At 44.5% G+C, this 15611-nt stretch overlaps 1 protein-coding gene across 1 annotated transcript in view; it reads right to left on the minus strand.

The window, feature by feature from the left end:
- EFCAB6 (EF-hand calcium binding domain 6) overlaps positions 1-15611 on the minus strand; it is an 846383-nt gene that overhangs the window by 208925 nt on the left and 621847 nt on the right. The window contains exons 24-25 of the mRNA XM_086922295.1: positions 4307-4498; positions 1317-1544 (exon numbers count right to left, since the gene is read on the minus strand). Of these exons, the coding sequence (XP_086778421.1) occupies positions 1317-1544; positions 4307-4498 (420 nt within the window). The remainder of the gene's footprint in view (positions 1-1316; positions 1545-4306; positions 4499-15611) is intronic.

Here is a 15611-nt window from a genome sequence, read left to right on the forward strand (position 1 = left end):
TCCCAAGCCAAATGCCAGGAGTTAGAGGGAGGGCCCAGTCCAGTCTCAATCGGGCTCTAACGGGCTACAATGGGCCCGCCCTTGGCCTGGGCTTCGCCCTGCTCGTCCCGCGACGCGGGGGTGCGCGCTGCTAAATGCGCCTCCTGGCGCTGGTGTGTCGTCAGTGGTGCGGTGATTTGCGGTGTCCGGGCAATTGGGGCAGAGAAACACCAAGACTTCCCCCTGCGCTGCCGTCCAGGTAGTTATTGGCCAAGTTTCGTCACAAGTGAGGTTGATGCTGTATGACTTGGCAGTGAGGGCGGAGCCTGACAGGCACCCTCCTATTGATTATTACCACAGGCAGTGGGGCAAGAGCAACTTTGACTAGCTATACCTTTTCCTCCTGTATGTCGGCGACCAGTGGTAGAGGTCAATGATGTGCTAGGACTAACCTATTGTAATAAGTGTTGTTGATGGACCTTGGCTTGTCCTGTGGTGTTCCAAGTAGGCAGAAGTCAAGCTAGCTGAAATGTCCGAAGTGCACCGGGATGAGAGCCCCAATATATCTTCCCGCATCCATTGGTTTGCCAGCATTTCATTTGGGCTTTCCCGGCAGCCTCACCCTGAATTGTGGAGCAGTTTCAAGAGGCCATCTAGTCTTTCAGGTGCCTGTTAAATTCTCCTCCCCCCTCCACCCCACCCCGCAGCACAATTTATTCGAGTGAGTGGTGTAGGAAACTCCCACCTCCCATACATATCAGTCATATAAGCGCTCCTTCTTATTCACTGCACCAGCAGTGTGGCAGTATACACTCACAACCCCAGCCATACCTAGGTCTCCTACCTCTCCAACTACAGTCGATGTCCGACTCTCCTCTCCTTCGCAATCCCACCAAGGCCTTTGTGCCGCAACAGATGCAGGCAGCACAGTCAACGCAACTGTGCATGCGAGAATCGCTAGGGCTAAGGGAGTACTTTCTCAGATCACCGAGACTCCCACAACTCACCACGTGTGGAGCGAACGTTACTTGTCAAGGCCAGATGACATGGCTTATGCCAGACGTTAAGGGCCCATGCATGGAGCATAGAATATGGCAGCTGCCATCTTTGGTGGCCAGACCATGCCCGTTTGCAGTCCTTTTTTTACTATGCGATTTCATGATTTGTAGAACAGAAACAAGCTGTTTATGAATGACGCATGCACACTCGCACATTCTCATGCTGCATTAATCCATGTAGATATGTAGATAAATATAAACAAAAAAAAATATGCGGTCTTCGTGAAAAGTAAGAATTACATAATTAATCCGCAATATTCTCATTTCTTTATGCCTTACTTGGTCATCTGTCAGAAGCATGAAATTCCTGTTGCAAATTTCTCGGAAGTCTTCCTTTGAAATTACATTTATTTTTGCATAGTCCGTATTTAAAAACTCTTGTGCAATGGTAGAAAAGCGACCCGTTACAACTTCCTCTATACGTGTCTTAATGTCCTTTATTGTCAGCTCCGAAGGGTATTTAGGCTGGATAAGCTTTGCAACTCGTTCGTGCCAATCAGTGGGAGCCTAAATAAAACAAAAATATGCATTGAGTAATGGTTCTGTATATACAAAACATATTAAGTCCTTCCCCAAACAACCAAACCAGCCACAAAAGCCTAAAGTTTATTAGACAATTTCGCTGTTAGTAGCTTTTTTAAATGCACATGATTTTATAACAACCTTAGGGCTTGTGTATGCACAACCCTCTGAAAGCTGCCATGATTTTCAGCTGATTGACAACCTCTTTTTCAGGACTCCGTGAGCAATCTTGCATCAGTAGCTTCAGTGCGCCCTCTGTGTGTGCTGGTATTCCCTTCCACACTCTCCATTCCCAGTCTTTCCACCGTTTATTTGGTATGTTACGTTAGAAAAACTTGATAAAGCGCACGTTCACCAGTGGTTTTGTGGCGCTGAATACCAACGTTGTAAGCAACATCAAGGGGGGATATGCACCGACGACTTTTAGAGGTTTAAATTGTATAGACTTGCCTGAATAACCAAGTTTTTATTTTTTTATAAACAACTTGGTATTCCCAAATGGCGTAGAGTTAAGAAGAGGGATTGTTCCACCTGGTTGGCGCTTTAACAGAAATGCCTATTCCGAGTCCTTAGAAGCAGCACAGCATGAAGGAACATGCCGCATGATATGCTTAGTTACAAGTGCAGGTGCAGTGCTACCTAAAGTCTTAGGAATTATTCGACAGCAGCACTTGAACTGAACACTGCTTTTACTGGAAGGGGGGAAACTCTTGAAATCAGGGTGTCACATATGTGCATTTATATTAGTCGTACTGCTGCATTTTGCACTACTTGTAGTCTGTGGAGATATATTTTTATAGAAGATGTAGGGAATTGGCGTAATCTAGACCTGACAGTTGCCAGTAATCCCAAAATGAGGAGCTCCTGAGTTAAAAGAGAACTAATTTATGAACTGGTGCAGGAAGAAAACACATTTGGAAACCACTGAGCAGATCTGGGGGTTCATTGATAGATTGCCATCTACCAAAACTCCTAAGCTTTCTACACAGTCTTTAGAGCTGGGTAAAGGGCCCATTTCCACAGGGCAATAGTGGACTGCTCACAGATCTAATCTTTTCTTTATAGTAGCCACTTCAATTTTATCAGCATTCTGTTTCAATTGAAAGGCCAGTGCCATATGAAATATGTATTTTGGAAATCTAGTTGTGTGGCTGTTTTCTCATCTAAGCTTAGTAGGATTTGGGAAACATCAGCATAGAAGTAGAGTCTACATCTCATCTCCATCAGCTCTTTTATCAATACTCCTAAATAGAACTAAGGTAGTGGTAAAGGGATGAGCCATGAGGGAGTTTAAATGTCACTTGCTTATTCTCAGAAACAACAGAATAGAATTGACACGACCTTCCAAAAAGGATTCCATCCTGTGGCCAGCCGCTTCCACACAATCTAATAATGTGATGAGGTCAGCAATGTTGAAGGCAGCCGACAAGCCCAACAGCAGCAGTGCAAATACTTTGCCGTTGTCCGCATCTTTCTTCACACCATCCATGACTAACAGTAGCATGGTTTCAGTGTTGTGACAGTGCCGGAACCCTTCTCACAGTGGGTCCTGACAATTGGAACCTTGCTACAAGAGCTTCTATAACTGTAGCACAATAAGGTGGCAGGTAGAAAGGACGATAGTTGTTAGGGTTTTAGTGTATCCTCCCCTTGCTTCTTTAAAAGTGGAAGTCCCATAGTGTTCTTTAAAGATTTAGGAACAGTACCCTGGGTCAAACGCCTGTTAAGAACCAGCAACAGTGGTTCTGTAATCACATATTCCATGTTTTCATAGTGTTGGGGGGAGGGGGGGACACGTTTGGAGGAGATCCAGATTTAATCTTGGACACAAGATTTCTTGCAACTCCGAATCACCCAGCTGTAAGTTAGATAGAACAGGGTTACTGACGTGGATCACAGCCCCCTCTTTATAGCAAGACTTTAGTAAATGCTTTGTTCTACCGAGCCTCACTGGTATTCATCAAGGAGAGACACAAATTGAAACTTTTGGCCAAAATGTTTTCGCTTGCTTTCATATAAGCCAATCGGCTTTGATACTTGTCTGCTCTTAATTACCATATTCCTCCATTTATAAGAGGATCTTGTACAAATAGCACAAATAAGTCTCCCACAGAGAAGCTCCTGTCGATGTTGACAGAATTTGGATGTAAAAGACTGTCTGTTTGGGCCTTTATATTTATGTGAAGCATGTAAATGGGTAGACATTCACAAAGCATCTGGGGTGGGGTTACCAAGTAATATTAACATTACTAGTTCCTTAAAGGTACGTACCATTTGACAAAAGCAATGACAGCTGCTCTTAGTAAACAGATCCCAACCACTGACTCCTGCAGAACGTTTCAATGCGGATTCCCCCAAGGCTGAATCTGCAGATTTTTGGTCTAATCTTTATCCCTTTATTTCTCTGTTTCTCAGCAGTTCTCCCCCTTGGTGTGACACTGCTATAGCACACATTGGAGAAGGTGTAAGCTACCAGAATGCATAAGTGAACGGGATAGTAAAAAACAGCATTAACTGTGATTATTAATATAACTAGTATTTATAGCAATTGTTAAAGTAGATTTTTCACTTGACTTATGTAACATATACCTTGCTTAGGATGACTACCTACCCAAAAGACGTCATACAAATATGCTTGGCTGCTTATATAATATACTTAACATTTTTCATGAATTGTGATGATGTATCTACTCAGCAAATGGCCTGTAATTTAATGAGAGGAAGAAGACTATGCATACACCACATACCTTAGAATTTAACAAGTTGAAATTGTTTAGGAAGGTTTTCCAATATACTTCATGGTTTTCATTGAATGCCAGTTTGGTGAAAATATATTTGTGTTGTTTTTCTGTTAGTTTAAAACAAAAGTTTTCAATAACATTGAGAAAATCCTCAGGACTCACTGTCCCTTTGCTTTCTTGATCAAATGCAGAAAAAGCCTGTTGGAAGACATGGAGCATGAGTCAAATACCTAACCTAAACCCAAAAAACAGAGATCAACAATTTGTGAAGATCTATCGAACTATTCAATTGAAATCCGTGTTCACGTTCCCTTTACATATAATCGAGGGAAAACATAATGTTATATGTTTTCTTTAAATATATATCATAAAACATACCAAAATAAGACAGTGCTTGACTTTGCCATGCAACTCACCTCCCAGTACTTTGGTTAAATAAAAGACAGTGATGTACAGAAGTCCCTGTACTGTTCAATGTGACAATTTAAAATGTAAATGGACTTATACACTGCAGCAATCATTTAAAATTGGTCTTGGGATAAAAACAACCCCACAAGCAGCAGGGCACCAGGAGGCGCGTTTGCAGAGAGGTGGAGAAAGGGGGTGTGGCCTCTGACCACCTCTCAGCAATCCAGCTGCGTGGGGCTTACTAGGGGTAACAGTAGGGCTAGTTGCCCCCCTAGGACCCTCAAGAGGCAAGGTGACTTTATCACCCAACCAAGATCGCGCCAGGAGGCTTGTTTGCAAAGTGGTGGAGAAAGGGGGCATGGACTGTGACCACCTCTCAGCAATCCCACTGTGTGGGGCTTACTGGAGGTAACAGGTAGGCTAGTTGGCCCCTAAAACCCTCCATTAGGAATTAGAATTTTAAAAACCTTAAAAATTCACGGAAAAAAACATGTTACAGGAACGTTCTAGTTAGGCTGACATGTCACTTATACAAAATCTGTGAAATTCAGCCTTTATAGTTAGCTGAGCTAACTATAACTCGCTCCCCCGCAATACACTGCTGATGACGTCACATATTACATCACTCATGGCATGGTCAGGAACATCACTGATGAAATATCAAAGTAGATGGCAAAACACTCACTAGTATGCAAACTTATGGAGAAAGGGGGCATGGCCTACTATCAGAACTCAGCAATCCTGCTATGTGGGACTTACTGGAGGAAATAGCCCCCGGGACCTGGCCCACCCGGGATCTTAAAGAATTTGGGTTTTTTAGACGAAATACGGACTCCTGCGCTTTGTTTTGAAAAAACATTTCAGCTGGATTCGCAGATCCACCATGAATCCCGCCGATATTACATTCTTTTAAATGCTTTTTGGACCCTGTGGAACCCCCGGAGCAGGCCTAGTGAGTCAGGGTGTTTCTACCCTACCCCCTTTTCTTGTTTTTTCATCTTGTTTCTTGAGCCTTGGTTCAACTGAGTCACAAGATGGCTGCCAACACTTCCTGATTTGAAGTTTTGGCAGCCAATCAGATTTCAGGCTCGAGATTGGGAGGGTTCACAAATCCTCCACGTGCCCATTTGTATATCTGAGAAATGTTTACATTTCTCAGGAACTCCCGAATGGATTTACACCATTTAATAAAAAGAGTTCTTTCTGAACCAAAAGCTACCCTGCCTAATTTGGTGCAATTCCATTAGATTGTTTGGGCTGTATCCTTGTGTAAAGATTCCTATAGAAATGAACATGGAGAAAATGCATTTTGGGCCCCCCTTTTTATCAGCCCTCGCTTCACGAATGTCAGCAAAATTTTCAACACACCAGCTGAAGTGAGTGGGCCATTAGTTTTCAAAGTTTCGCGAACATTTGTCAGACGGCGACAAAAGCTATCGGCAAAAGAAAAAACGCTTTTGAATAGAAACAAGGTCCTAACTAGAACTACCTACTGCCAGTAGGTTATATATATCAATATATGAGGCACAGGTCAGGCTGATTTGCATATAGCCATGTCTGAACTGGGGTGGCAGAGTGAGCTAAAGAATAGTGATGGATTAAACCCAGATCTTTTGACTGGGTGTGAGTGTTTGATTGATTCAGATGCTCCGTCCATCACCACCCCCCTTTTGTACCGCTTTTGGCCGCCATAAGTGTGGTAGGGTATGCTCAGACGTGAGTCCATTGCTCACTTTGCCACTGGATTCAAGCAAGCCGGGCTGAAGACGGGTGGAATCCAAGAAACCGGTCCTCGGAAGCTTGTTTCCGGTCAAGGGAAGACATGGCTTGGCAGTTCGGGCTGGACTGTTCCCATGAGGCACAGGGTCAGACTGATTTGCATATAGCCATGTCTGAACTGGGGTGGCAGAGTGGGCAAAAGAACGGTGATGGATTAAACCCAAATCTTTTGACTGGGTGTGAGTGTTTGATTGATTCAGATGCTCCGTCCATCACAACCCCCCTTTTATACCACCTGCAAGTTATAGGCAGGTTTCCATGGATTTGCATATATATATATTCACTGAAAAAAAACATAGGTTTCACACACGTTATAGTTAAAAATTAGCATTTAAAAAACCTTAGAAATTCACTGAAAAAACTATAGGTTTCCCACATGTTATAGTAAGCTGGACATTTCACTCATACAAAACCATTGAAATTCCCCCGTTATAGTTAGTTTAGTTAACCATAACTCGCGCTACCGCAATGCACTGCTGATGACGTCACATATTACATCACTCATGACATGGTCAGTGACAACACTCATGACATCACTGATGACATCTCAAATGACATCACTGATGACTTCATCCAGTGAATGTGTGTCTTTCTGAAAAATAAACATTTTTTATATATGTATATCTAAAGGTCGATGGAACAATAAATGGGTAAATAAATGTCTAAATGGATTTTTTTTAATTGATTCTATAACTGACTTATTAAGTGTATCTTAGTGAATACATGTATTAACGTGTAATGTTTAAATATGTAAATATCTGTATCAGTTTCTCACTTTGTGTATAAGTGGCTGCATGGGTTGGTGAGTAGCTACATGAGTGTGCATATGGCTTATTAGTTGTTTTTTGAGTATCAGTATGAGTGTCTGTATGGTTCGGTGGGAGATATTACTTAGCGTATAGATGCATGAATGACTGACTCACTGTTTGTATGTGTTTTGAAGACAGCATGTGTGCAAGACTGTATGGGTGGATGAGTTTGTGTATGGGTGTGTTAGTGAGTGAATGACTGTCCCAATAGTGTCTTTATGAGTAAGTACATATGTTTTAAACTAGTACATGTGAGTATTGATGTATATAAGTGAGTATATTTGAGAGTGAGAGATTGGAAGAGTTCCTGTATAAATAAGTATGTGTTTCTATAAGTGATTGTTAAAGAGAGTAAGTATGTGTATGTTTCTGTAGAATAAGTGTAGTGGTGTGTGTATAGCTGTATATGCAAGTAAATGGATGTTTGATTGTTTATTTGCATGTGTGAGTATGTGTGTGAGTAACTATGTATGAGTGTCGGTGTGTAACAGTATGAGTACATATGATGAGTGAGTACATGTACGAGTGACTGTATAGAAATGTTGGTGAATGAGTGGATGTGTATGTAGATGTTGGTATTACTGAATAGGTTGTTGAAACTGGTATTGGTATCTCCATTTTTTTGAAAATTGTATTTTCTATTTTTGAATGTGTGTATCAAAGGTTATATTAGGGTGAGAGGAGGTCTGCCACTCTTTCACAAGGATGATGTCATCAGTGATGTCATTTGGGATGTCATCAGTGATGTCATGAGTGATGTCACTGACCATGTCATGAGTGATATAATATGTGACGTCACCAGCAGTGCATTGCGTATAGTTAACTAAACTAACTATAATGGGGGAATTTCAATGGTTTTGTATGAGTGAAATGTCCAGCTAACTATAACATGTGTGAAACCTATAGTTTTTTCAGTGAATTTCTAAGGTTTTTCAAATGCAAATTTTTAACTATAATGTGTGTGAAACCTATGGTTTTTTCAGTGAATTTCCAAGGTTTTTTAAGTGCAAATTTTTAACTATAACGTGTATGAAACCTATGGTTTTTTCAGTGAATTTCTAAGGTTTTTTTAAATGTTAATTCCTAACTATGACGTGTGTGAAACCTATGGTTTTTTCAGTGAATTTGTAAGGTTTTTTAAATGCTAATTGTTAACTATAAAGTGGCTGAAACCTATGTTTTTTCAGTGAATTTCAAAGGTTTTGTAAATGATAATTTGTAAATGTATTAATTGTTATATTTTTTATGCTAATTTACTACATCATTTTACAGTATTTATTTTTGGATATTTTATTTTTTAAATGACATTACATATTTTTAATATAAATTGAAAAAAAATGTTTTTTAAAGTATTGAAATTGTAATATTTTTTTATTTAATATTTTTTTAATTTATATATATTTTATATAGCAGGAAATGATCTCCTATTGAAGGAAATTCAAGTTACTGGTAAGTACAGTCAAATTTACTTTTCAGGAATAGTAGTGAGCTGAAAGATGCAGCTCTGAGGTATCTAATGATAACAGGTGAGTAAATTGGAATTCGTAGTTCGACTGATTTTAGAGGAATATTTGTACGTTTCAAAAATAGACACTTAGAAACTTTTCTGGTGAAAACCACACAATAGATTCCTATAGAAAGAAATTCAAGTTACTGATAAGATTGCTTAGATTTACTTTTCAGGGTCCGTACTGAGCACAAAGATGCAACACTGACGTCTCTTGTGATAACAGGTGAGTACATTGGAATTTGTAGTTCCGCTGATTTTAGAGGAATATTGTGCTCAATAATGAAGGAAGGGTGTGGGGCCTGAGGTGACATGTGAGCAAACATGCCCTGTGGCGCGTTTTAGATTGGGGAATTAATTCCTCTTCAATCCTGAGGTCCCCTGTAGCCAACTAGCCCACCAGGTACCTCCAGTATGCGCAAGGGAGCTGTGTTGCAGAGAGGTGTTCAGTGGGCACGCCCCCTTTTTACAACACGCTGCAAAGCAGCTCCGTGGCACTTAATAGAGGTACCTGTTGGATTAGTTGGCCCTTGGGGAACCTCTGTATTGAAAAGGAATTAATTCCCCAACTTAAAACGCGCCACAGGGCATGTTTGCACACATATCACCTCAAGCCCCACCCCCTACCTTCACCACTGTGAATACTGGGGGTCCCTGGAGGCCAACTAGCCCACCAGGAACCTCTCGTATGCGCCAGGGTGCTGTGTTGCAGAGAGGTGTAAAAAGGGGTGTGGCCTCTTTGCACGTCTCTGCAAGGCAGCCCCCTAGTGCATACTGGAGGTTCCTGGTGGGCTACTTGGCCCCCAGGGACCCCCAGTATTTAAGGGGAATTATTTCCCCCTCTGTAAACGCGCCAGGGGGTGCATTTGCAGAGTGGTGCCTTTATGTTTTTTTGGGATCGGCAGGGTACGCGTACCCTGCATGTATCCCGGGATTTAAAAAAATAATAATTTTGGGCCTTGGGGGTCCTTGTGGGACCCCCTGAGCAGGCCTAGGGGGTCAAGAACCTCCAGTATGCACCAGGGGGCTGCCTTGCAGAGAGGTGCAAAAAGGGGCGTGGCATCTTTACACATCTCTGCAAGGCAGCCCCCTGGTGCCTTTGCAGAGGGAAAACTAATTCCCCTTGAATACTGGGGGTCCCTGGAGCCAACTAGCCCACCAGGAACCTCCAGTATGCGCCAGAGGGCTGCATTGTACAGATGTGTAAAAAGGGGCGTGGCCTCATTACACCTCTCTGCAATGCAGCCCCCTGGCGCGTTTGCAGAGGGGGAACTAATTCCCCTTGCATATTGGGGGTCCCTGGGGGCAAACTAGCCCATCAGGAACATCCAGTATGCACCAGGAAGCTGCATTGCAGAAAGGTGTAATGAGGCCACGCCCCTTTTTACACCTCACTGCAACGCAGCCCCCTGGCGCATTTACAGAGGGGGAACTAATTCCCCTTGCATATTGGGGTTCCCTGGGGGCCAACTAGCCAACCAGGAACCTCCAGTATGCACCAGGAAGCTGCATTGCAGAAAGGTGTAATGAGGCCACGCCCCTTTTTACACCTCACTGCAACGCAGCCCCCTGGCGCATTTACAGAGGGGGAACTAATTCCCGTTGCATATTGGGGTTCCCTGGGGGCCAACTAGCCCACCAGGAACCTCCAGTATGCATCAGGGAGCTGCATTGCAGAGAGGTGTAATGAGGCCACGCCCCTTTTTACAACACTCTGCAAAGCAGCTCCATGGCACTTACTGGAGGTACCTGGTGAGCTAGTTGGCCCCCAGGGACCCCCAGTATTCAAGGGGTATTGCAGAGAGGTATAAAAAGGGGCATGGCCTCTTTACACGTCTCTGCAAGACAACCCCCTAGCGCATACTGGAGGTTCCTGGTGGGCTACTTGGCCCCCAGGGACCCCCAGTATTCAAGGGGAATTATTTCCCCCTCTGCAAACGTGCCAGAGGGCGCGTTTGCAGAGAGGTGCCTTAATGTTTTTTTGGGGGGATCGGCAGGGTACGCGTACCCTGCGCTTATCCCTGGGATTTTCAATTTTTTTTGGAAGGGGGCCTTGGGGGTCCTTGTGGGACCTCCTGTGCAGGCCTAGGGGCTCAGGAACCTCCAGTATGAACCAGGGGGCTGCCTTGCAGAGAGGTATAAAAAGGGGCGTGGCCTCTTTACACGTCCCTGCAAGGCAGCCCCCTGGTGCATTTGCAGAGGGGGAACTAATTCCCCTTGCTTACTGGGGGTCCTTGGGGGCCAACTAGCCCACCAGGAACCTCTGGTATGCGCCAGGGGGCTGTGTTCACAGAGGTGTAATGAGGCCCGCCCCTTTTTACACCTCTCTGCAATGCACCCCCCTGGCGCATTTACAGAGGGGGAACTAATTCCCCTTGCATATTGGGGGTCCCTTGGGGCCAACTAGCCCACCAGGAACCTCCAGTATGCGCCAGGGAGCTGCATTGCAGAGAGGTGTAATGAGGCCATGCCCCTTTTTACAACACTCTGCAAAGCAGCCCTGTGGTGCTTACTGGAGGTACCTGGTGAGCTAGTTGGACCCAGGGACCCCCGGTATTCAAGTGAAATTACTTCACCCTCCGCAAAGTCGCCAGGGGGTGGGTTTGCAGAGTGGTGCAGGGAGGGGGCAGGGCTTGAGGTGTCAGATTGCACCACTCTGCAAACGCGCCCCCTGGCGCGTTTGCAGAGGGGAAACTAATTCCCCTTGAATACTGGGGGTCCCTGGGGGCCAAATAGACCACCAGGAACCTCCAGTTTGCGCCAGGGGGCTGGGTTGCACAGAGGTGTAATGAGGCCCGCCCCTTTTTACACCTCGCGGCAACGCAGCCCCCTGGCGCGTTTACAGAGGGCGAACTAATTCCCATTGCATATTGGGGGTCCCTGGGGGCCAACTTGTCCATCAGGAACCTCCAGTATGCCCAAGGGCACAAGATGGCTGCCAACACTTCCTGGTTTCGAGTGTTGACAGACAGTTGACAGCCAATCACCATGCAGCTCGTGCTCGGGAAGGTACGCGTACTGTACTCCGTCTCTATATATCGCTATGATTTTACTTTTGATTTTCTCAGGAACTACTGAACGGATTTACATTATTTAACAAAAAGCACAATCTGCGAAACAAAATCTACCTCTCTGCCAAATTTGGTGTAATTCCGTTCAGCCGTTCGGGCTGTAGCCCTGGCTAAAGGTTTCTATGTAAAAGTGCATGGGGAAAACACGTTTTGGGACTCCCCTTTTTTCTCAACCCCCACTTGATGAATCACCCCAAAACTTTCAGGGAAGGAGCGGAGCGGAGATGGCCGTTTTCTTGGAGAAATTCACGAAGATTCGTCCACCGGCACTAAAGTTATTCCAAATAGAATGAAGCAGATTTCCTATGGAGACTAGGTTTTAACTATAACTACCTACCATTAGGTAATATATATATATATATATATATATATATATATATATACCTATATATGTAAATAAGCAAGCGGCTGTGGGCTGCGAAAGGCGTCTTGGCATACGGGATAAATAAACAACTCTGAAGCACTAAGTTGGGTCTGTGTCCAGTTTGCGGCGAGGGGCGCTCAGCACCTAGCAGCGAGAGTCGTACTTTTGGATTTACTTCATATATATATATATATTTATAAATATATATATATATATATATATATATATATATATTCAAACAAAGAGTTTAGCCCTCAGTGGAAGAAGCCACAAGAATGGTAACATTTGGATCCATTTCTTTAAGGAGCAGCTGCAACAGGAGACGCAGGGAGAACAGTCACCATCTGTTCGTGTACAGCCAGACCGGTTTCGGGAGTCTATCCCTTCTTCAATGGCTCCTGCTTGGCAATGATGATGCAGTATGCACTCGTGATATTAAAGCCTGCCTTCAAGGGTGTGGTCAGATGAAATGGCCTTCTGGGTCTTGTAGTGCATACACCATTTACCTTGTGTGAGTTCATCATTGTGGCAGTTAATAAATGTACGATTAAAACCCATGTGGGCTGGTGAGCATGTGGCTCTGGGTGTCCTCTTGTCTGTGGTCAGCTGCTTCTGGACACCACTCCCCCGTATACTGATCGCACCGTTGGGCGCCATCATTGCCAAGCAGGAGCCATTGAAGAAGGGATAGACTCCCGAAACCGGTCTGGCTGTACACAAACAGATGGTGACTGTTCTCCCTGCGTCTCCTGTTGCAGCTGCTCCTTAAAGAAATGGATCCAAATTTTTTATATTCTTGTGGCTTCTTCCACTGAGGGCTAAACTCTTTGTTTGAATATTTTGCGGCTGAGACCAGTCGCGGAAGCAAAGCCTGCCGCTTGCTGCGGACCCGTGATGGCGCCCAACGGTGCGATCAGTATACGGGGGAGTGGTGTCCAGAGGCAGCTGACCACAGACAAGAGGACACCCAGAGCCACATGCTCACCAGCCCACATGGGTTTTAATCATACATTTATTAACTGCCACAATGATGAACTCACACGAGGTAAATGGTGTATGCACTACAAGACCTAGAAGGCCATTTCATCTGACCACGCCCTTGAAGGCAGGCTTTAATATCACAAGTGCATACTGCATCATCATTGCCAAGCAGGAGCCATTGAAGAAGGGATAGACTCCCGAAACCGGTCTGGCTGTACACGAACAGATGGTGACTGTTCTCCCTGCGTCTCCTGTTGCAGCTGCTCCTTAAAGAAATGGATCCAAATTTTACCATTCCTGTGGCTTCTTCCACTGAGGGCTAAACTCTTTGTTTGAATATTTTGCGGCTGAGCCCAGTCGCGGAAGCAAAGCCTGCCGCTTGCTGCGGACCCGTGATGGCGCCCAACGGTGCGATCAGTATACGGGGGAGTGGTGTCCAGAAGCAGCTGACCACAGACAAGAAGACACCCAGAGCCACATGCTCACCAGCCCACATGGGTTTTAATCGTACATTTATTAACTGCCACAATGATAAACTCACACGAGGTAAATGGTGTATGCACTACAAGACCCAGAAGGCCATTTCATCTGACCACGCCCTTGAAGGCAGGCTTTAATATCACGAGTGCATACTGCATCATCATTGCCAAGCAGGAGCCATTGAAGAAGGGATAGACTCCCGAAACCGGTCTGGCTGTACACGAACAGATGGTGACTGTTCTCCCTGCGTCTCCTGTTGCAGCTGCTCCTTAAAGAAATGGATCCAAATTTTACCATTCTTGTGGCTTCTTCCACTGAGGGCTAAACTCTTTGTTTGAATATTTTGCGGCTGAGACCAGTCGCGGAAGCAAAGCCTGCCGCTTGCTGCGGACCCGTGATGGCGCCCAACGGTGCGATCAGTATACAGGGGAGTGGTGTCCAGAAGCAGCTGACCACAGACAAGAGGACACCCAGAGCCACATGCTCACCAGCCCACATGGGTTTTAATTAAGCATGGGCGGAAAATCCGTTTCGCTCGCGGATTTTGCGGATTTTCGGTAAATTCGCAATCCGCGAGATTCGCGAATCTCCCGCAAAATCCGCAAATCCGCGAGCAGCGGATTTTATGGCTTGCTCGCATTGTTCGCGTGAGTTCGCGGCTTCCCAGTACAACTTCGCGCCCCGCGAATAAGCGCAAAATTGCAGAAATACGATCTTAGCAAAACTGAAACTACTTACCAGGTTCAAAAGTTCAGGCTCATCATTAGTAGCCATTTCCTGTAGTGCTTCCTGAGGGGCCCCTCCAGAGTTCAGTTGCCAGTTGCAACTATTATGTGACCCTGCTCTGAACCTCAGAATAGTTACACATATGCCACAAAGGTCCTGAATTACAGCTAAGGGAGACAAGCAGGAGCCAGGCTGGAAGTTCAAATCCATTAATCAGCCCCTAATTCATTATTGTCAGTTGGGGCAGGGCAGGTATTGTAACTAATTTTGCAACAATGAAAGCACTTAGCAAGTGCAAAAGATCACTAATCAGGAAGCACTAAGGAAGCAGGTGCCAGCTAAAAAAATATTCTGTGACACATTAATCAGCCCCAAATTAATTCAGGTCACTTGAGGCAGGGAAGGTGTGCTTGCGTTGCCACAATAATGTACACTGACTGGACAACCAGAGGGTGCTGTGATGAAACAGAGGGTGGCATGGGTGGGCCAGAGGGTGGCATGAGTAGTCAGAGAGTGGCAGTGGTGACAGAGAGTGGCAGTGATGAAGAAGAGTGTCCCAAACAGGCTGGACACGTAGAAACAACAAGTTCGCGAAACTTGCGACCCGACAGGTAAGTTCGCGTTTGCGAAATTGTACAAAACCCTCGCAAACTGGCAGAAACCCGCGCGAACACACAAAAAAAAAATCCGCAAATTCGCGAGAATTCGAGGATTTTGCGAATTGCGAGTTCGCAAATCCGCAAAATTCGCGAACGCGAGATTCGCAAAATTCGCCCATGCTTAGTTTTAATCATACATTTATTAACTGCCACAATGATGAACTCACACGAGGTAAATGGTGTATGCACTACAAGACCCAGAAGGCCATTTCATCTGACCACGCCCTTGAAGGCAGGCTTTAATATCACAAGTGCATACTGCATCATCATTGCCAAGCAGGAGCCATTGAAGAAGGGATAGACTCCCGAAACCGGTATGGCTGTACACGAACAGATGGTGACTGTTCTCCCTGCGTCTCCTGTTGCAGCTGCTCCTTAAAGAAATGGATCCAAATTTTACCATTCTTGTGGCTTCTTCCACTGAGGGATATATATATATATATATATATATATATATATATATATATATATATATATATATATATATATATATATATATATATATATATATATATATATATATATAT

Source organism: Lissotriton vulgaris, chromosome 1_1 (assembly GCF_964263255.1).
Source record: "Lissotriton vulgaris chromosome 1_1, aLisVul1.2, whole genome shotgun sequence".
In the NCBI taxonomy this organism is placed as follows: domain Eukaryota; kingdom Metazoa; phylum Chordata; class Amphibia; order Caudata; family Salamandridae; genus Lissotriton; species Lissotriton vulgaris.